The 16,762-nt window shown below is 33.9% G+C and overlaps 1 protein-coding gene across 1 annotated transcript in view; it reads left to right on the top strand.

Annotated features, from left to right (window-relative positions):
* Positions 1-7,914, top strand: part of LOC132160089 (E3 ubiquitin-protein ligase RNF123-like) — a 122,026-nt gene extending 114,112 nt beyond the window's left edge. Inside the window, exons 38-39 of the mRNA XM_059569800.1 lie at positions 5,981-6,066; positions 7,138-7,914. Of these exons, the coding sequence (XP_059425783.1) occupies positions 5,981-6,066; positions 7,138-7,237 (186 nt within the window). The 3' untranslated portion in view covers positions 7,238-7,914. The remainder of the gene's footprint in view (positions 1-5,980; positions 6,067-7,137) is intronic.
* The last annotated feature ends 8,848 nt before the right edge of the window (positions 7,915-16,762 follow it).

Genomic DNA, 16,762 nt, shown 5'->3' with positions numbered 1-16,762 from the left:
TTGCGTTCCATAAAAATGGCTTCACAGGCAAGGATATTGTGGCTACTAAGATTGCACCTAAATCAACAATTTATAGGATCATCAAGAACTTCAAGGAAAGAGGTTCAATTCTTGTAAAGAAGGCTTCAGGGCGTCCAAGAAAGTCCAGCAAGCGGCAGGATAAAACTTTATTTCAGTGTATATTATAATTAAAGCTTGTGAATCGAAATGTAAAAAAAATTAAAAATAATAATAAAAATGACAAAAACGCATAATAATATTGCTAAAACTTAGTTAAATTTAAATGAAATACTTGTACTTAAAATAATACATTTCCCCGAAATAATATTTTATAATGGACATAATGAATCACAATTACTTAAGTAGTGTACCGGTAAAATAAAGCTGAAAAAACAAATATACATTTTAATAAAACCTCAAAACTAAAATAAAAGTAAATTAAATCTAAATTGAAATCTAAGTACAAAATAAAAATGGCTACAGCATATAAAAAAATTTAGACAGACAAATTTGTATTAATATTGAATTTAATCACCATATCACAAGCGAGAAAATAATTTTCTGTATAAACCTTTCAAGTTTCCCACAATTTATAATTCAGCTGGATTTGAAAACGTATCTGTATGCTGCTTGTCTTTCCACACTTGACCTATTTTCAGGGCTTCTATCATTGATTCTGTTTGAGTATCTGTGTTGACACGACTGGCTGTTCCGCTATTTTTCAAGTTGACAGAAAAACACAGACACATATGGCCAAAAAATGTTTTGTTATTGCCTACGCAATAATTAGATCTCCTCAGTATTACAAAAAGGTAGAGACAAGACAACAATCTGCTTGGGCATGAATAATTCAGCATTTTTTGTCTGGGAACGTCTTTGCTTTACCAGTCATCTCATTTAGTACATCCCTAAATCTTAAATGTGCATTTCTATGAAATGAGATGTGATGTATTGTTGTGAAGCATCACCTATAAATTACTATAAATCGCCACTATGTCTGCTCCAGAATTGTATGTTACATACATGCAAGTATACACCGTTCTTGCTTAGAAGAAAAAAAAAAGAAGCAAAAAACAGCTAGACACATGTCAATAGGGGCCCGTCAGAATCTGAGGGTCGTGTGTCAGCTTTCTCACTGCAGGACGCCCTGCAGTTTCACACGTTACTAATGAAGCAGCTGAGATGGGAAATCTACATATTGATATTGATGATGCAACCCTCATACATTGCAATGAAAGAGCAAAGCAAATCTTCAATTGATTACTATTGGTACATTGGTTCCCTGGATTGATTTTACTGTGAATTTAGTTCAGTTTATTGATATCTTGACAGTAGTGCCAATCAGAAAGGGCATCCTGACATTTGTGTGATTTATTTATTTATCTTTTTTTATTTTAAATTAAATAACTTTTTCAACATTCTAGGAAAACATATGAAGGGCCAAATTACTCAAAATAAAATGATTGAATATGCATTTAAAAAGAAAAGAAAAGAAAAGAAAAATGTAAATATGACAGCCATGAAAGAAAGAAAGAGAAAGAAACTATAAATCACACACATCATTTTCATATTGTAAGGAAGTTTGGAACATTTTAACTGTTTTCATAAGAAATAAACTGTTTCTTGACATTATTATTAGTTATTTGTATAGTGCCATCCAGTCCTGTAACCTGTGTTTTCACTGAAAACTCTTTCCAGTGAAAACATTTTTTATTGGATCTCTACATCGGATGATATTGGCTCATTTACCTGAATGCAATGGTGTCCCGCATGGTGACCAGCAGGCTTTGCATCTCAGGTCTTAGGGTGACATATCTTATCATATGTAGAGTGCAGCGTCTTGCCTCCTCAGCACATTGGCTCTGACTGGAGAGGGATATATGACCCGAGGCAGTGAAGGGATTGAGCCATCAGCTCATGTTGATCTCTGCTGGTTATGATTCCAAAATCCATTTACTGTAGCAATACAGCTTTATTGACAGCATTCACAAAGATATGAAGCCTTTTTTACAGGACAATTCATTTTGAAGGTGAAATGGATACACATGCACAGTAATTAGTGAATATTATTCAAAAACTTTATAGAAAATATAATATATAAATACTGTATTTAGAAAATATCCCAAAATCACCCTGGCCCTCAAGTGATACTAAAAGTCTGTGATCCTCGTTCTGATTGGTGGATTTGACTTCAGGATTGTGGGTAGTGTAGTTCTAATGTACCTGAAATTCTGCTACTGGAAATTGAAGTCTCCTTTTTGTCAGATGTCTCCAAGCCTTCTTTGTCACAGCTGAAATAATTCAATTTGATCAAATTCATTAGATCCTTCTGTTTTGTTGTTGTTGTTTTTTTAAGTTTTTTTCTCTTCCACTGAATATCCATTTTTACTTATTATGTTGTGAATTCAGTTTCTTGTAGACTCCAGCCTCACAAAAATCACTCTGAAGTCAAGCAGCTTTTCATTGGTCATCAACATTATTGAACATATAACATTTTCATAACAAACTTAAAGATAAATCTGCATGAGGGAAATGTTTCGCCCTCAATTGAAACTCTTGGATTAGTAATTAAAGCAACAGTAAATGTGAACGAGCCAGGGCTTAAAGGAATAATTCACCACAAAAGGATCATTTGCTGAATATTTATTTAATATTTGTTGGAGAAATGTAGCATATCATGACTTGCTCACTAATGGATCCTCTGAGTGAATGGGTGCCATCAGAATGGGAAATCAAACTTGTAATTTTAACTGCTAGCCATAGTTTGAAGCTGAAAACGTCTTAACGATGGATTTGTTTCTTACAAACACGCAGCTTTTTGCTTCACAATACATTAAATGATAGACTGGAGGGATGTGGATTACTGGTGTATTATTGTGATGTTTTTTATCAGCTGTTTGGACGGCACCCATTCACTGCAGAGGATCCATTGGTGAGCAAGTGATCCAATGCTACATTTCTCCAAATCTGATAAAGAAACAAACTCATCTAAAACTTGGATGACTTGAGGGTGAGTATATTGTGAGCTATTTTTTTTTATTTTTTATTTTTTTGGACAAACTATTGCTTTAAGTCACACAGTCCCAAACTTGACATCGACTGATTTCTCTGTTAGTTTGCGCTCACTGAATAGAGTAACCATATGAATTAAGTTAAACACCTAGCGTTTTTATCAGGCCACCATGAACCAGAGCGAACTGAGCCAGTCAAGGTCACTCTGTGCCCCTGCAAATTACCTTGGGATAGTGGATATCTTCCCCCATTACCCAGACACAAGATCTGAAGGTAATAGCTCAGAAGAGACGGATTTAGGAGTGAATGAATGAGATTTTAAGGGTCTTGTATTTCCTTCATCTCAGCTTAGAGACCAAACAGAAACCCAATCATTCCCCTTGGAACAAAGTTTGACTTTGAGAATGGAAGGACATTGGGGAAGACCCAACAAAAAACCAAAAGGCCCCGTTCAAGTCAAAGAACCGCATGAAAAACTGATGAAGAACTCAATAGCCTGACTATCTGTGTAACTGAGGATAAATCTATGGTTTACTCTCCAAAATTGCTTTCATCGGTGCAATACCCTTTTAAATTAAATGATGGGCTGCTTTTTACCTCACATTCAGTTTTTAATTAAAAGAGATGGAGCAGTTAAAGTATTCATATTAAAAAGATCTCAATAACTTTAGCTTGTCCTCTGCACCCTTGGCTTCATTACATACAAGGTTGGGCAAGTACTGTCCATCTACAACATGCAATCATTGTAGAGGCCTCACAGAGTTTTGGAAGGAAGGTTTGAGTACTTGTATGGCAAATGCATAATTTAGATTATTTAGTAATTTCACATGTTGTTTGACTTATTATTGTTATTTAAAATTGTTAAATAATAGCTTTAATAATTGATCTGGCCATTAAACTGAACTGTCACCAATTTAAAGTGAAACTTTGGAAACTGTTTGGGAGCTGGATTTGGGCGAATAAGAAAAATGCATTAGCATGAAATATAAGGTTGACATATTCAGCGGTGTATAGAGCGAGGCTGGTTGACAGGGATGCTCTTCTGTCACTGCAGGCTTTCATCCACACTCCCCATGAAATCAGTACACAGAACTCAATTAACACTCGCAGCCATGTTTCCCCACTTCCCAGCGAGGAGAGGAAAGCCTTCGGATGAAAGCGTGCAGATTATGGGAGTCTCGTGTGACTCAGACTCAAGGATGGAAGAAGAATATTCATCAGCATTTTCTGTAGCTGCGCTAGGAATTTGTTCTCTTGGAAATCACAAGACCAACTGACAGAAGGAACTGTAGATTGCATACAAATCGGTTTAATTGCTTGCTGAAAACCTAGAAATGCCCTAGCAAACAACAACCAGCCAGAACACCCTTAACAGGTTTTGCCCAGAAAACCACCAAGTCTTAATTCATATAGTGCACCACTCAAACACCGTAACGTCCTATACTACTACTACTACTACTACTACTACTAATAATAAACAACAATTAAATGTTTAAGAAATATAATTTCTGTGATTTAGATTCCAGATTTAATTATCAATTTAATTTCCTATGTCTCAATGTTATATAAAAAAGTGAGTACGTTGGGATCACCAAAAGTAAATATGCATCTTCTGAGGTCTTTGTACATACAGTATGTGTTCTAGTTTGTTTGAATTTATCTTGTGTGACGTCCCCTTGGGATGTGTCCAGAATGTTCTTTGAAGCTTTTTTTTTTAATGTCATGTATGTTGAATATTTGACGGCTTTAATGTGCAGATGCGTGGGATCCTACATATGAATAAGTAAATAGAAAATTAATAGAGAATAAAAATAGAATATATTTGCCGACCTACCCTATATAACGTTATATATCAAAGTTGTCAGTTTCACTTCATTCATTTTTTATATCTGTGAAGCTGGTTTTTGGTGTTTTAATATGCATGTATATGTATTTTCAAAAAATATTTTAGGAGACAATTTTGTTTAGCAAAATGTTCAAGCTACTCTTTTCCATACATTTAAAGTTTACATTTAAACATTGAGCTTGAGTCTTTGTGGCAAAAAATAATAATAAATTAAAAAAAAATCATGAGATGCTTGTATACCAATGAAGCTCCATCAAGGGGTCAGGGGTTAAGCTCTGTTCTCTTGCTGCTAATTAAAAAAAAGTACATGCTGTGCAGGTGAAAAGCTGTTCCTATGAGTTTATATTATAAACTAAAATGAGCTCTTCTGTAGCATACGAAATTCTCAATAAGCCCAGTGATCCATACTTCAAAAATACTCTAAATAGGTACTTTTTTAAATTAGGGGGACCAGACATCCCAATAGTTTACTTAAAAAGTGTTTGGCTGGTAGGCTCACTGATTTAAAAAGAATTAGGATAAGAATAGTGTGAATATATAGTTGGTTTGCTGAATATGATGACATTGTTGAGAAGGAAAAACAGTGTCTTTGACAACAATTTCTTTCTGGGACATCTTTAAGGAAGTCAATACACAATGTATCTGCTTCTTAAATGTGACCCTGGACCACAACACCAGTCTTAAGTTGCTGGGGTATATTTTTAGCAATAGCCAAAAAAACCAACAAAAAACTCTGTATGGGTCAAAATTATTGATTTTTCTTTTATGCTAAAAATCATTAGGATATTAAGTAAAGATCATGTTCCATGAAGATATTTCCTACTGTAAATATATTAAAACTTAATTTTTTATTAGTAATATGCATTGCTAAGAATTAATTTGGACAACTTCCAAGGTGATTTTTTTCAGTATTTTGAATTTTTTGCACCCTTAGATTCCAGATTTTCAAATAGTTGTATCTCAGCCAAATATTATCTGATCCTAATAAACCGTACATCAATGGAAAGGTTATTTATTAATTTTCATTGATGTATAAGTCTCAGTTTTGAAAGATTTACACTTAAGACTGGTTTTCTTGCCCAGGTTCACAAATGATTACATCAGTCTTTTTTTCTTTTACAGCCAACCAGTGAGGATGATCTCTGCCCGATCTGCTATGCACACTCCATATCAGCCATCTTCAAGCCCTGCTCCCACAAATCCTGCAAGTGAGTTGCTGCCAACATCGTATCAACAGCTCCGTTCTTCCATTTAAGAGATTAACACCATGCCGTTAAAGGCTTCAATGACCATAACTTATATAGAGCATAAACACTGCCTGAAATACTAAGGACATGTTCCCACTGTTGTGATACATTAATTCCACTGACAGTGCTGGTAGATTACTTAAAAATTGCAGTCCTTTACTGATTGCAAATTACATGATGGAAATGTTAGTTTTTAATTTAATCTATTAGATAACGAACATTGAGTAATTAGTTCTGACTACTTTTGGACTACTTTTAGATTACATTTGGCATAACATGTAACATAACATTACGCCATGGTTTCACAAATTAATTTCACAATGAAAGACTTTCCAACTGTACCCAGTAGTTTTATTAAAATAAAGTTGAATAATTTATTGCCACTGTGTGAATATGTAATCATGTAATTCATAAAACGAGTAATCTGATTATGAGCACTTTAAAATGTAATATAATCTAACTACAAGTGCTAAAGCCAGCAGACGTTGGACATGATGTCGGACAGACATTGCATTCTGGTTGAGAATAAAAATCAGGTTGATGTCAGTATTTGATGCCAATTTGACGTTAACATAACGTTGGTAACACAACCAACTGATGTCAGTATTGGACATCGCATTAACATTGACATTAGATGTTTGTATTGATAGTGAAATTCAGGTCACCCGTTGTCGCAACTGAAATTTAACCAAATACAACGATTTTATGACGTTGTGTGCCTGCTGGGTAACTTTAGGAATCTTATTGCATAATCCAGATTACATGTAATCAATTGCTACCCAGTACTGTCCACTGGTAATGCTGTGGTCTCAGCACTTCATTGAAGTTGTCACAATACTATTTATATACATCAAAACTATGCTCTTAATAGAATACATTTTCTTGGCGGTTTGTTTTTGAGTTGCTTGAAGTATATCGTAAAGCGCAGCACAGATAGCTCACACTTTGACATGACTCAGCACTCTTTAAGTGATTAAATGTCACTGACGGACCGATCTCTCGCTCCCTCACTCACTTTGTCTTTTATTTCAGGGCCTGTATCAATCAGCACTTGATGAATAACAAGGACTGCTTCTTCTGCAAGGCCACTATCACTGGAGTGGATGATTACACCAAACCAGCCAGCTCTTAGTGCGCCCTTTACACACTCACGCACACATTTGGTGTTCAAAAATCCACATTATGTACACTTTCCCCAAAGACTTCACTTCAAAAACACACATATTCAGGTTGGACTCTTTCTTTCCACTCAGTCCATGTATGGTCACCATCCCGTCACTGTTGGCTCTGCCAGCTTTGCCCATCTGTCCTGGCGTATCATAACATTTTGTCTTCTGACGAATGGAACAAGGCCTTGCAAGGCAATAGCTTTTCCCAGGTTTCTTTATGATGAATGGATGAGATCATGTTTAGAGCCACGTGCCCATGGTGCTTCTGAAGGAGCAGCTGAAAAGCTGAATGTGGAAGATCTGCTGATAGAGACAGAGAGTGTCTCGCCACTGTCTCAGTCACATCTCATTTTGTCCTGGCTCTTTCATCTCCAATCTGCTCATTTCTATCATTTCATCTCATCTATTTTAGTCCTCTCTTTTCTCCTCTCCATTTTTTTCATATTTTTCTTGCTTCACCTCGTATTGTATCATTTTGTCTCATTTTTTCTCATCTTCATTTTTTTATCACGTTTGCCTAATCTGTAATCTACTCTATTTTCCTGTTATCCTTTAGTCTCTGCCCATTTTCTCTTTTTCTCTTATTTTTCTATCACATTCTAGTCTACCCTCATATTTTCTTTTCTCTCATTAACATGTTTAGTCTGCTTTTCTCACCTCTTCTCTTCTTGTCTCAATCTCGTCTCATTCTTGTCTCTTCTTTTCTTTCTCTTCTCATCTCACACTTCTCTCCTTTTCTTGTCTTAAATTTTTTATCTTTTTTTCTCATCTCATTCGTGTCTCTTCTTTTCTTGTCTCATTCTTGTCTCTTGTCTCATTCTGGTCTCTTCTCTTCTCATTCTTGTCTCTTCTCATCTCACACTTGTCTCTCCTTTTCTTGTCTTATTATTTTCTTCTTTTTTTCTCATATCATTCGTGTCTCTTCTTTTCTTGTCTCATTCTTGTCTCTTCTTTTCTTTCTCTTCTCAACTCACACTTCTCTCCTTTTCTTGTCTTAAAATTTTTTTCTTTTTTTCTCATCTCATTCGTGTCTCTTCTTTCCTTGTCTCATTCTTGTCTCTTGTCTCATTCTGGTCTCTTCTCATCTCACACTTGTCTCTCCTTTTCTTGTCTTATTCTTTTCTTGTCTCATTCTTGTCTCTTCTCTTCTCATACTTGTCTCTTCTATTATCTTCACACCTAATTCTTACTTCATTCTACTCTATTCTTCTTGTTCCTGTCTTTTCTCTTTTTGTCTCATTATCATCTCATTCTTGTCTCTTCTCTTCTCATACTTGTCTTCTATTCTCTTCTCATAATTCTCACCTCATTCTAGTCTCTTTTATCTTCATTCATCTCATCTCATCTCATTTTTGTCTGTTCTCTTTTTGTCTCATTCTTGCCTCACCTTTGCCTCATCTCATATTTTGTCTCTTCTCACGAACTCTGGTTATATTATCATATCAGGAATTCAGAGTTAAACTCAGTACTAGTGAACAGTTTTTCACATCACTCTCTGTATTTGCTAATGTTTTTATACTCCATATTTGACATAGATACGCACTTAGCAGAATCTACAATCACTTTGGATTGTTGTACATCATTTTCTACATGAAAGAAACCAAGGAAAAAGAAAAACATCTACATTAAGCTGTTACATAATATGTAATAAATGTATTTTATTACAAATTTATAAAGCATCATACAAGATAAAAAAAGAAGGTTTTGGGACATGGACAGTTTCCACAGAGATGTAAATGCAATGTGAGACAGTGATAACAGTTCCTGTTTGAGAGAAATCCTTTGATTTCCCACCATCTGTTCTCTGCTACATTCTCCATTCGGACGACTTTCACGTTTGATCGGTCATCATAATGGTGTGGGTTGTTCGTAAATGTTCTCAAAGAAGCCGAGCTTTCTTCATACTCAGATCTTTCCTTCAGTCTGTTCCATTAGGAGTGCCTAGACTGCTGTTTTTGTTACAGAACACCAACAGACATCTAGATTTAAGTGCTTTGCTGTTGTGTGCATGGCGTTGTCTTTCCTAGAATTCTTTGCTAATGGATTATGTTACACTCAGGCACTGCCTGCACTCAGAATCCATTGCCTTGCCACAGCTCACTTAAAAGGATATCCAGCCATTCACAACTGCAATTTTCTACACCAAATAAAAGTCTAGTGGTGCAGCCCAGTTTTAAAACCCACAAAAAATTAGATGGAGTGAGCCAAGACTGGTGGTGGACCGCAGCTTTGACTGTCACAATACATTACGTAATTGTTAAAACAACTTGTACAGAATACATCATACGCTTCTTACTAATTCACACAGACTGTTTATTTAACACGCAGACAATTTGCTATGACCGATAAACCACTGAACTTCCAAACACTGTATAAAACTGATAAAACCAAAAGAGTATTTGGGTCACTACTGCTCTCATTTGGACTGTTAAAGCATTTCTCACAGTGTGGTGTAATGTTGTTTTTGATAAAGGGGTGCATGATATAAATGTAGGACCCCCCTCTATAGTTTACTTAAAGTGTGTGTGCGCGCATTTGCGGTGAGCGTGTGCAGACGACTTTAATTTAAGAGTTTCCACTCTCAGGCATCTGCTATTGTTGTCAAAGGGAATTGTAGATTAGTTAAGCAATATTTAAAGGACTGTTGATGGTTTCTTTTTTTTTCTTTTTTTTTTTTCCGAAAGCGAGTACATGGCATTTTTTTGTTGTTCTTTTCTTTTCTCACTTTTGTTTACATGTATTGCTGTATTATTAGCATTAAATTATTTATCCTAAATACTGTCTTGTGTACTTACTTTAAGTACTTTTCAATGTATATATTGGCTTACTAACGCTTTTAATTTTCCTTCAAAAGTGTACTCCAATAACCTTTGTTTTATTTACAACTTTGAAAAATCCTTTTTACAGTGTAGTTGACTTCATTCATTAAGCTCAACCATTCATCTCTGTTACCAATGTTATTGTAAGAAAAAATGGTTAAACATAAAAAAAATTCTTTAATTTATGGAAAAATTATGGGTTTTGTTCACCTTAAATAATGAACAGTTAGCAGTTTAATTAAAATCTGCAACTATGATTCTTACAACCCTGTTACTATTTTTACTTAAATGTACCATTTAACTTTGGATTTCATTAATATTTGAATATTTATATATTTTTAAGTTAATGTTTTGTTAATAATATATATATATATATATATATATATATATATATATATATATATATATATATATATATATATATATATATATATATATATTAGTATTTAAATGCACCATGTAACCCTGAATGAAATTAATATTTGATGCAATATGTATTAAAGCAGATTGCTAGAAAACTTTTTTTTTTTTTTTTTACTACTCCGGTATGTCCAAAATGTGGGTTGAAAAACAGGGTTTAAAAATAAAATTAATGTTATGTTATGAGTTTATAAAGAGAGAATGAAACAAATAAACATCAATTTGGGTTCATATAATATGTTGTTTGACCTCTTGAGATTGACAAACAAAATTGTTTCATTTATACATTTTTGATAAAAGCAGAAATCTAACTTTTTAAAGAGCTTTAAGGCATATGTTTTATTTAATTGCGCCATTTAACCCTAAAAGCTGAATTTTATTCATATTTCATCCAGTATTTATATCAGGTAAAGTTGACTGCTAGACTATAAAACCAAGCCAAGCAAGCTTTTAAACTATTCTATAAACATAAACTATAACTGGGTAACAGGGGTGAAAAAATTTGCAAAGTCTTACAAAATCTATTTTATATTAAACATTTTTGGTATAAATATAGCATGAAAATGAAAATCGCTTTGGATTTATATGTTAATGTAATTTCTTGTTTGACTTTCTGAGATTATGTATACAATGTATAAATTAATTTTGTTTTATTTATACATTGTTTATAAAAAGCAATGCACATTTTTAGTTTCAATACATTTTTTGTATTTAAATGAACAATTTAACTCTCAATTTCATTATTATTTTATCCAATATTTATATTAATTGAAGTTGTTTGCTAGAAAATAAAACCAAGCCAATGAAGGTTTTATAATAATCAAATATGTACAAAACATAGGTAACGGTTGAAAAATTGGCATACTCTTAGAAAAAAAAATCAATTTTATATTACAAATGTAGAATTATAGAATGAAAATAACACTCAGTTTGGGTTAATATATGAATATAATATTTAGTTTGACCTCCTGAAATTAACAAACAGCATTGTTTCAGTTATACATTGATGAAAATAGGAACTTCAAAGAATTGCGAGCCCTATTTTGTACCCTATTTGCCTCTACAACATCTTTCTGCCATTATCAGAGATGTTAACCGAATTTGGTGTGTGATTGTGTGCCGATTTATTTCTAATACTTTCTTCCATTAGCTTATGTTTGTCTCAGACGTTACAGAGATCTAGCATCTCTGTGTCAGACAGTACTACATTTCATTTTAATGACAGCAACCTTGGCAATGCACAGTAGCTGGTGGCCAAAACATTCCTGCTGTCTGTTCCAAAATGGGCTTTGCCAGTTCAAAGCTGTAAATAAGAGATGGTGTTTGTATCCCAAGGAGGACGCTGTGCTCTTTTGAACTAGTCTTTCTTCCTGACCCAGCTCCCAGCATCCTTCACTTCAATCCTCTCTCTCTAGCATAAAGTTGGTACAACATAGTATATTAAAAGAAATGTCAGCACCAGGCGGCTTTGAAATGATTGTGCTTCCTTGGACTCATTGAGCTGTGTTTGATAATGTTATTGCTTTGAAAGTGTTTGGTCATAGTGGGTGGACAGTAATGACGGGTTGGTTGTAAAAGTCTCCTGTAATGTTGGCTTCGCTGGGCCGTGTCGCCTTTGCCCCAGAGGTCTTGAATTTAAAAAACAGTGTTTTAGAAGCTTACTTACGTACACCTTGTAATAAGTTTTGTAAAATATAAGACCAAAAAGCCAAATTAAAGGTTGGTAAGAGTGTTTTCCTATTTTTAAAGTAAACAAAAGTTTTAGTTTTTAGGTTGTTCTATGACATGTTCTATATTTAGATAGATGTGTGTTAGTTGTAAATTGTCAATATTTCATGTACTGGCAGATTTAGGGTCAGACAATAACATAGGTTTTATGAATTCACATTGAAATGATACCTAGGCATCTCAAGTGTAAGCATTTTACATGCAATCAAAGTTAAAGCAGTAAAATGTGTTCATATTGTATATTTAAGTGTTGCATCTAAAATCTTAACCGTCATTTAAATGCATGCAATACTGATTTTGTAAGTTTAAATTTCAGCATTTGTTACTTTTACAGTAAGTATCGTATGCTTTAGTGTTCAGTGCCACATTTTAATTGTATGGTATATGTTTCTGTCAACACATTATATTCAAACAACTCTTGAACTGTACAATATGTTGACAGTTTTCATGTCAGCATATAAAACCTCTGTGCTTAAGGTAATGTATGAACAATTCTAGCACATAAAATATTCATATTGATGGTGCCTATGCATGAAACTTTTTTTTGCATGTAAATATGAAAAAGTTTCGTTTTAGTTTCAGTATTTAATAAACCCTTTTATGTATGAAAAGCCTAAAAGATGTACATTATGTTGATATTTTATGTTTTAGTTTTAAGTATGAACAGTTTAAAAGACATGCATTATGTTGATACTTTACTTTTTAGTGTTTGCTTTTAAAACTTTAACACTTTTACATAAGAACAAAGTTAGAGACATACCATATGTTTATAATGGTTTAGGGTTGGCAGTTGGCAAAATGTAAAATGCCTTAATGATGGATTTGTTTCTAGCAAACATGTAGCATTTGGCTTTACAATATGTTAACTGATGGACTGGAGTGGTGTGGATTACTTGTGGATTAATGTAATCTTTTTATCAGATGTTTAGACTCTCATTCTGACGGCACTCATTTACTGCAGAGGATCTCCAATGGTGAGAAAGTGATGCTAAATCTGTTCGGAAGAAGAAACAAACTCATCTACATCTTGGACTGCCTTAGGATTCAACTAATTTTCATTTTTTTACAACTTTTACTCAAATGCACTGATAACTTGTGTTGTCAACATTTTATGTTTGAACCACTTAAAATACATTGTGATTGCAGTGTCCGAATGTGTACGGTATCAAAACTGTCTCTTTGTAGACTTTTTGGAGAGAAAAGAACAGTGTCTTGAATCCTCGGGTGGGATGAAGTGGAGCATCTTCCCTCACCGCACACAGTTCTGCAGCTTTCCATCGATCTACTGGCTAGATCCTGAACCCTGGGCCGGCAGAGTGCCCAGGGACTTATAGATTGCCTTCAACAACAGCCTGTCCGGAGGGGAGGAGAACAGGGTGAAGGGTGGAGAGAGAGTCTGACAACCAGAAAATCCTCCCTCCCCAGGCAGGCCACCGATAGCACCTCGGGTGTATTTATAGATGAACGACAGCAAACCTGAACCTGGATCAATAGGCTCAGGGACGTGACATGATCTGACCGCTGCAGGGCCGGAAACCTGGCTGAGAGTACAGGCCCCTGGGACACAGAACAGGGAAAAACCTCAGGGCCTGTTGGAGAGAAAAAGAAAAATCAAGGTGAATGGCTGAGAGAAATCTGAAAAAAAAAAACATAATACATACATACATATACATATGATGGAAAAATAATATTACACAGTACTTGAAATGGATAATTACATTGCAACAAGGACACCTCAAAATAATTTAACCATATTTTGTAATTAAAGAAATAGTGACTTCCCAACATTAGTCAATTTTACCCTCTAGTGAAATGGTTGGTATTTAAAGGGATAGTTTACCCAAAAGTGTATATCCTGTCATTGTTTACTCACTCTCATGTCTTTTGAAACCTCTATGACTTAAAAAAAAAATCATTTTGAATATACTTGCATCTTGTTTTAATTCATTAGCAGGTTTATCCAGATTTGTCCTCATTCAGTTCTTGTTTATATCATTTTTGCCAAATTTACCATATTTAATAGAGCGTTACTCATCTCTTGAGCGATATAAATCTGGGCCTAGTTTCAAGCAGATCTTAGTCCTGAGGCTCCAGTCAATTTGAGGCATTCAGAAGTTGTTACAGCTGTAAACAAGGAGGTGTTAAATTGGACAATGCTTCCCTCTAGAGGTAAATGTAAGAGGTACACCCCTTTTCTCTGTCAATTCTGCTTAGAAAACACATGTATGCACAAAATATCATAATTCATGGGCATGGGTTTTATGATCATCTGGCTCTTTACTGCCCTCTGCTGTCAAACAAGACGAATCTCACTAACATGATGTGTTAGCTGGCCTTTTAGAATAATTTTGTTCAGAATCAGACACGATAATTTGTATTAAAATCAGCATAAATTATTATTTTTTAAAGGAAAAAACCAATAAACATAAATATTTTTAATTTAAATATAATTGTCATGTATTTTATTTAGTTGCATATATGCATAACATGAATGGAAATCTGGGGCGAAGTCTGCTTAATTTGTCATGAAAATAAATCATGTAATTTATGCAAAATATAATTTCTTATGTTTAGTTTAATTCTGTTGTGAATTATAATCTGGGAAATTGCTATTCATGATTAAACTCAAGGTTAAAGTTGCTATAATGCACAACAAACTAAATAGGCTGTGATATAAATTCTTTATGAAGTCATAGTTCTGGTTGTTTCTTGGGTTCTGTAGACTGTGACTGCTGCATGTGGGATAATAAGTGAAAGTGCTCAGTACGGAGTCTCCATTAGATGAATAGTCAGCGCTGTCCGTGGTGCTGAAGAAACTCACATCATTAAATCATGCAGAGAGAGTTTTACACTGGTGTTTCTATGCTGCCCTAAAATTCACCAGCATGCTTCAAAAGCTCTGTTAATCTCAGTTAATCACTAAAAGTCCTACACCAGTAGATTGCATTATAAGCTTAATGAATGAATGAATAAACTAAAACATCACCATCATGACTTGGATTCAAAGATTCATTGGCAAATTTCAGACATTTTTTTTCTTCTTCATCATCTGCTCAAATGTAATCCCTCTTTCAACAGGAAATATGACAATGTCGAGTCATGTAAGTGCTCAGTGAGAGTTAATGCACTGCATTTGATATTTCTATAGTTTAATGGACTGACAGAACTGATATTTATTTCTAAATTTTTGTCATCTTTGCAAATCTCGTTTTTAAGAAGACGCCAACCCAAGACCAATGAAGATGATAAAATGCTCAAGATCAAGATCGACTGCAAAGTAAATACATAAACAGAGCATAAATTATAAAACTACAGCATTTTTCTTGCATTTTGGCTGCATCTCAGCATTATTATTTAATTTTTAAGTCAAATGTTTTAGTTCCAAGGAGAAGTTACCTTAATATCAGTTGATTTATTTATGTTGTAACAAATATAAATGTCTAGGCTGAATTGACCTTTTTCTAGTTCAGCTCAACTTTTCAACCTTGTTACTAATGTTATTGTAAGAAAAGTGTGTGTGTGTGTGTGTGTGTGTGTGTGTGAGAGAGAGAGAGAGAGAGAGAGAGAAACACAAAACTCTAAAATTGAAAAAAAGCTTAATAAATGTATTTTTGTATCATTTATTATTCAGAAATGTAAGTAAAATTATTATATTCGATGCTGAATATGTTCAATATACAGTTAAATCAGCTATATATATATATATATATATATATATATATATATATATATATATATATATATATATATATATATATATACTTGAAAAATGTATTGTTTGTCTTTTAAGTAATGAGCTCAAACTGAAGCAGTGAAGAAAAGCTCCAGCTCTAGACGCTCAGGAGTGATTTTTATCTCTTTTATGTGTCTTTTATGGGAGGGATTATGGCTGTAGGAGACGATAAGTCACTTTATTGCTTTCCACTTCACAGATAATAAGAGAGGAGTTGAATATGATCAGTCTTCAGAGAGCAGAAGCGAGACTGAAAATCTGTAAGAGATTTCTATGGGTGAAGTCACTACAAAACCTTCTAGGTAACACCAGCATGAATCGGTAATATTACAATTAATTTGGAATAAAATAAAATACAACATTACAGTTCATTATGAATCCCTTTCACTCTTTTCCGCACATTCTTCTTTTCTTCTATATGTTTTGATCCCCGGTAAAGAAATGTGGATTAGAAAGCCTCTTCTGAACACTAGCTGACATCACATCCCAACCCCTGCAAGCTCTAAAATATTTCATGAGTTGGATATATGAATGGATCTGCATATACACATGCATATGAACAGTATAAAAATAAACAACAATAAAAACAAAAACTTATCAATAGCCACAAAAAATAGTCAGACCACAAACAAACAAACAAACAAACAAACAAAAAAAATACTTGCAAAACATAGTTAGGTCAAAGTGTCTGAATAATTCTTAGTCTCAAATATTTGTTAATTTTACTGGTAGTCCACTCTATGATGATTTTTTTTAACAAATGTTTTTTGGGTATAGTATATATCACA

This window comes from Carassius carassius, chromosome 16 (genome assembly GCF_963082965.1).
Source record: "Carassius carassius chromosome 16, fCarCar2.1, whole genome shotgun sequence".
Classification (NCBI taxonomy): Eukaryota; Metazoa; Chordata; class Actinopteri; order Cypriniformes; family Cyprinidae; genus Carassius; species Carassius carassius.
This window is presented reverse-complemented; position numbering and strand designations above follow the sequence as displayed.